At 46.5% G+C, this 6,680-nt stretch overlaps 1 protein-coding gene across 1 annotated transcript; it reads right to left on the reverse strand.

The window, feature by feature from the left end:
* Window positions 1–3,183: 3,183 nt before the first annotated feature.
* Window positions 3,184–5,127, reverse strand: LOC135108964 (glutamic acid-rich protein-like). The gene has a single exon (XM_064019866.1). The coding sequence runs from the start codon at window positions 5,125–5,127 to the stop codon at window positions 3,184–3,186; it is 1,944 nt and encodes a 647-aa protein (XP_063875936.1).
* Between the last annotated feature and the right edge of the window lie 1,553 nt (window positions 5,128–6,680).

Consider the following 6,680-nt stretch of genomic DNA (forward strand, 5'->3'; position numbering starts at 1 on the left):
AAAAAGAGAAGAGAGGGGAGAAGTGAAGAGAAGAGAAGAGAGTAGAGGAGAGGAAAGGAGAGAAAACAGGAGAGAAGAGGAAAGAGGTGAGAGGAGAGGAGAGAGGAGAGGAGAGAGGAGGGGAGAGGAGAGAGAGGAGATGAGAAAGTAGAGGAGAAAGGAGAGGAGAGGAGAGGAGAGGTGTGAGAAGAGGAGAGGAGAGGAGAGTGGAGAAGAGAAGAGAGAGGAGAGGAGAGGAGAGAGAAGAGGAGAGGAGGAAAGGAGAGGAGAGGAAAAAGGAGAGGAGAGGGGAGAAGAGCAGAGATAGAAAATGTAAGTTAATAGGAAGGCAAAGAAGGGGAAGAGAAGATAAGAGAAGAGAAGTTAAGAGGAGAGAAGTTGAGAGAAGTTAATAGGAGAGGAGAGAAGAAGAGAGGAGAGGGGGAGAGGAGAGGAAAGAAGAGGAGAGCAGAGCAGAGAAGAGAAGAGAGGAGAGGAGGGGAGAGAAGAAAAGAGAAGAGAAGACAAGAGAGAGAAAAGAGGAGAGGAGAGAAAAGAGAAAAGATGAGAAGTGAGGAGAAAAGAGAGGAGAGGAGAGAAGAAGAGAGGAAAGGAGAAAATAGAGGTGAGGAGAGGAGAGGAGAAAGGAGAGGAGAGGAGAAAGGAGAGAAGAGGAGAGAGAGGAGAGGAGAGAGGAGAGGAGAGTGGAGAAGAGAGAGGAGAGGAGAGTGGAGAGGAGAGGAGAGTGGAGAGGAGAGGAGATACGAGAGGAGAGGAGAGGAGAGAAAAGAGGAGAAAAAATAGAAAAGAGAGAGGAGGAGGAGAGAGGAGAGGAGAGAGCGACAGCCAGAGCCAGAGCGAGGGAGAGCTTCCTCCTGTCCAGAGTCATCATTGAACCGTACAAGTGAAATTTTAGCGCGCTTTTTGAGTTCGTAGTGTTGCCCCAATATTTTCTGTACCACTTTCATGTGCTGCAGTGTTTCACATCACAATCTCCTCATTCAATATATACTTTTACATTTAGATTTTCGCCTTGCATTGTGATGTGCATTTTTTGTCCGTAGTTTAAGTGTTAATCGAGACTACTTTCTTAATCCATTATCCTTAATCCAGACTGTTCTTAATCATCTGTCGTTAATCCCGGATATTTTTAATTCTCTATTCTTAATCCAGAGTATTTTCTTAATCTACTATTCTTAATACCGACTATTTTCTTAATTCAGTGTCCTTAATTGAGACTTTTCTTAATCCACTATCCTTAATTCTGACTATTTTCTTAATCAGTATCCTTAATCCAGACTTTTGCTCAATTTACTATCCATATTCTGAATTTCTTGACTCCACTATCATTGTTACAGTCTATTTTCCTGATCCACTATCCTTAATCCATTTCTTCATTTAACATCCTTAATCCGAAACAATTTGCCTAGTGTCCTTAATCCAGACTGTTTCTGTACTCAGTTCACTACTCTTATTTTCTTTTTGTGAGCTACATTTGAGCAGGCTTTTTCTTCATTTATTTCATCCCTCTGCTGATCTCCATGATACATTACAAAAAAAAAAAAATGAATTGAGAGGGGACGTGGGGGAGGTTGGCCCGCTCAGTGAGGGAAGATATCGAGGCGGAATTGTTTTCTGTTGAGCTTCTGTTGAGGTCATGGTCGAATCAACATAATCTATGGCTGCTCGTAATTGACGGAGCAGTGCTCGTATTCTTCTTGGCCTGAGTGTCATGTTCCTCCTTGTCCTGCCTCTTCTTCTTAACCTGCATGTCATGTTTCTCCTGCCTCTTCTTCTTATCCTGGGTGTCATGTTCCTCCTTATCATAAAGGGATTCTTTGACGTCTTATCTGTTTGTTAGTTTATGTTTTTTTTCTTCTTTTTTTATGGATATTATTTATTTGTTTGAAGGTAGTGATACTCCTACCGCTTGTCACGCAATGATTTTTGTCTCAGCTTCTTCCTAAGCAGTAAAATCTCAGTGTGATTTGTGTGTGCTTCTTCATTGTCTTCAACATCCATCACAACATCCTCTTCCTTGTCCTATGGCAGAATCTCCTGGTCCTCGACGCCTCAAGGCTTGTTTACCTGCATCTCAACTGGTCCCATAATGCTGTGTCGCGTCCTGGCTGCTCCAAGCCTGGTATTGATGTCTCTGCCGAGGCCTCTGCTCACGCCCCTCCCAACGCGTGCCTATTCGTGCCTCTGCCTAGCCCATCGCAGATGCCTGGCCGTGCCTGCCACGCAGTCCTCCTTGCTTGCTTCTCTGATTTTGTTTGACATAAGACCACGCCTTATTGCCTTGCTGATCTCGATGCTGGATGCCCTCCGCAGGCCTCTGGTAATACTGTTTCCAATAATCCTGCTGACCGTGATGGTGACGTGCCTCCTCAGGCCTCTGGTTGCACCACTCCCAATGCTCAATAAAACTGTGGCAATAACAGCCGTGGTGAATCGTGTGGTGACGTTGTTGTTGTTGAGGAGTGTGGTGATACACTCTCCCGTATCCCTGCTGTTGACTGTGGTGCCTGGTTTTTGACCCTTCGTGCCATGGGTATTGATTGTTTTGTTGAAGTGTTAGGCGAGACTCCGCATGATGCTCCTGCTGAGCAGCGAGTTGAGAACTCTGTTGATACTTGTTATGACGCCCCTGCTGAGGCAGCCGGTGACCTTGGTGCTGGGGTGCGCCCTGACGGCTGTAATGAAGCAGGCCGTCCGGGAGGCATCGCGAGGGAGCGCTGTATCCCAGCAGCAACTTGCCCAGCAAAGAGCACGGCGTGGTGTACCGGCCTGGGGCGTGTGCGGCGGGCGCCAGCACCAGGTACGCGTGCTGGAAGGCCCTTCGCGCCTCCCAGACACGGAAGGACGATCGGCCCAGATCATTGCCGGGTGTCAATGGGTCCTGGATACACAGATCTGCCCGGCGGTGGCCACCGGGCATGACGGTGGGCACGGCTTCTTTGCGCAGGTAGCGGCCGCCCTCCAGCACGCTGATGCCCGTCGTGGCGTATGAAAATTGATGTCCATAAAAATAAAAGAACCTCAAAAGCACCAAAGCAGGGTCTTTTCGTTCCTCAGGCGGGACCTGCAGCTGCAGGATGCTGGTGGCCATGAGCGTGACGGCGTAGGAGGAGACGCCTCCTGTGAAAACTTGGCCAAGGTTTAATTGTTTCAGATAATATCTCACGAACAAAACCACAGGCGTCAATGTGTTAAACTGCTTTTTGAAGTCTGCCACCAGCACCGCGGCGCGCACACTGCCGCCTCGCCGCCGAGAGACACGTCCACCTCCACTCCGGTCTGCTGATGGACAAATTTAAACAGAGGGACAGTGGCCTTCTCAAGAACCTTGAGTGAGGCAGGCAGTGCCACGCCCTGCTGCAGGAGGGCTTCCCTCAGGACCAACAGAGGCGGCGGCGAGGGTGACCACTGTCCCACCAGCGTGAGGTCGACGTCGCTGTCTGGCAAGTACAGGCCGTTAGCCAGGCTGCCCGTGACCTGGACTTGTGCTGCGGGCCACAGCGCACCAACCGCGCTCCTCACGTCTTCCACCGAGCGCATCCTGCGCCGGGACTCCGCCTCGGTTCCTCCCGCCCAGCGATGGAAGTCCAGGACTTCTTGGCGAAGAGCCTGCAGGGAGCCGTTGTAAGACGGCGGCGGATACTGCCATGGCGGAGGCGGGTAGGTCATTGCAGGCTGTGTGATTGGTGCAGCGTGGTGGTGTGGCTGGTGTATCAGGTGGTGATATATGGCGGCGACTTGGGACCTGTTCACGTCTTCCTCGATGTGTTCTTCCACCTCAGTAACCGCTGATTTATGTTGCTCCTCAGCAGCAGGTTCCCCCTTGAGAGTGTCGCCAGCAGGGAAACAAGAGTCGTTGTTGTTGTTCTTTGCTTCTACAGTTTGTTCCTGCAAATTGTGTTGAGCCTCCAGACTTTCGTTTTCCCGCGACTGCTCCAGAATTGTACACGCCGCGTTAGACGCTTCCACTATTGTCACTTTCCCTTCCTCATCAATGTCTTGGTTTTCTACGTCTTTCTGCCCTAGCTGCTGTTCATCCTCTATTTCCATGCCCTCCTCTTTTTCCATCATCGTCACTTTCTCTTCCTCGCCAGTGTGCTGTTCCTCCTCACTTTTCTGTTCCCGCGTCCAATGTAGGAGGATCGTCCTGGCCTCTTTCTCTTCCATTATATTACTTTCCTCTTCCTCATCGCTGTGGTCAGCCGTCAGAGTCGTCTGATTCCCTGCCTCCTTTGGCTCTGTGGATAGCACTTCATGCTCTTCCACTGCCCACGCCTCCTCTTGCTGTTGTTCCAGCATCAGTTCCGGCACTACTGGCACTGCCTCCTCGTCCTCCACTAACGTCACGCTCTCTTCTTCATCCCTGTGGTGTTCTGCACCCTTTCGTTCCACACCAGTGACTGATTCTTTTCCAGTGATAGTTGGCAATGTCACATTGACGGTGGTTGGTACCTCTTCAGGGAGTGGAGGCACCTCTGCACGGGAGGACTCTTTAATCGTGCAAGTACTTTGGTTATTGCAGTGATTAACATTATTTTGAAACTTTTTGTTTTTCTTCCTACGACGGCGACGAGTTCTTTTTGCTTTGTGAGTTTGTTCTTCGTGTGTCACGGACTTCTCTTCCGTGCCCGTCTGTTCCTTAACTGATGAATGACCGTCAGACACTTTCACTTCCTCGACAACATCATGATTTTCTTCGTCTTTCTCCTCCAGCATCTGTTCATTCCCTGTTTCCATCTCTTGTTCTTCCATCATCGTCACTTTCTCTTCCTCGCAAATGTTTTCCTCGTCACGCTCCTGTTCCAGCGCCCGCTCTGGGAGGGTCGTCTTTGCCTCTTCCTCCTCCATCATATTCGTTTCTTTTTCTTCATTATTTTGAGTCTTTTTCTTGTTTTTCTTCCTTCGATGGCGCCGAGTTCTTTTTGCATTCTTCTGAGTTTGTTTTTCGCATGTTATGAATTTCTCTTCCGTGGAGTGGTTTCCCGGCACCTTGCCTGTCTGTTTACCTTCATTCTGAGAGACAGTGGTGCATTGTGCTTTCAGTTGATCGTTCAAGTGATTCAGGTTGCTGTTCTTCTCCTGTTCCTCCTCAACAGCCTCGTTCCGTTCATTGTGTTTCGTTTTCATGATGCTATTGAGGGGCTTGCTCTTCTCCAGTTCCTAATTTATAGACTCATTCTGTTCACCAGTGCACGCAAAGTTGTTTTTCCACACCACGCCTACGATAATTGGAGAGGTGAGGCCGGTGAATGGTGGCGTGGTCGTGCTTGTGTTTTGATCTTCAGCAAGGGGTTTCAAATTTTGCTCGACTGAGTCTGTTATTGGTGAGTGAACGTGTACGTTGTCTTTAGCCTCACTACATTTTACTTCCTCTTCCATCTCACTGTGGTCAGTGAGTGGAGGAGGTGAGGCGCCGTCATGTTCCCCAGCACCTGTCTCTCCTTGAGGCAGGGAGACGACGAGGTGCTGGCTTCGTTTCCGCTTCCTCAGTCGTCGGCAAAGCTTCTGGAAGCAACAACGGACCCATGAGAAGCAACACGCCTTTTCAGGCTGCGCGTCTGAGTCGCTGCCAGCTTCCATCACGCTGCTTTGCTGCGACAAGGACTCCGAGTGGCTCATTGCGGCAAATTGACTCTGCGTTTTGTTGATGCGCTTATTATTGACCATGTGCTCCTGAAGGCTCACCATGGTGACTAATCTTACAGAGAACTGGTTGGTAGACCCTGGCCTTGGCATACACTTGGCCCAGCCTCCAGCGCAACTTGAACCAACTCCAAGCTATCACTCCAAGGACCCAACCAGCCAATCACCTTCCGAGAAGCAACCCTTGCCTGTTTTTCATTGGTAGAGGAATTAAGCTCATTTTTGTTTGATTTTGTATTGTGAAAGGTTAGTTTTTTTTTCAAGACTTTTTAGAAATTTCTTCGTTATTTTTTGTCTTTCCTTTTTGTAAGCCTTACTTTTTTCCTTCGTTTTTTGCAGAAATAAATACTCGTACAGCTTGTCACGCAGTGACTTTTGTCACATGTTGTCAATGTCATTTTTTTCTTTACTTTAACTTTTTTTCTATTCACTAAATACTCCCACAGCTTCTGCAGACGGTGATTCTTGTGTTAGCTTTTTCACTTTTTTTAGACTTTTATTTGTTTTTGTCTCAGCTACTTTTGTCTTTTTTGTAGGCTTTGGTTATTTTTCTTGTTTTTATTTATTTATCTTTTCCCTGGCCAGTACGTCTTGTTCACACAGTGATTTTTGTCTCTTTTTTTCTAGACCTTTTACTTTTTTTTTTTCTGGCAATTTTCATTAACTATTTCCTTTAAAGGCATAATTTTTTTTCTTTCTTTCTTTCTTTATTTCTTTATTTATTTTTTTTCGAGACAGTAACTACACCTACGTCACCTTGTCACAGTGATTTTTGTCTCAGGTTCTGCAATGTATCTTTTTTTTACGCCAAATCTTTTATTTTTATATTTTTCTAGATAGTAAATACTCTTATTCCTTGAGCACACGGTGATGTTTCTCTCGGCTTCCCCACTTTATATATATATATATATATATATATATATATATATATATATATATATATATATATATATATATATATATATATATATATATATATATATATATATATATATATATATATATATATATATATATATATATATATATTTTTTTTT

Source organism: Scylla paramamosain, chromosome 18, assembly GCF_035594125.1.
Source record: "Scylla paramamosain isolate STU-SP2022 chromosome 18, ASM3559412v1, whole genome shotgun sequence".
NCBI classification, from domain to species: domain Eukaryota; kingdom Metazoa; phylum Arthropoda; class Malacostraca; order Decapoda; family Portunidae; genus Scylla; species Scylla paramamosain.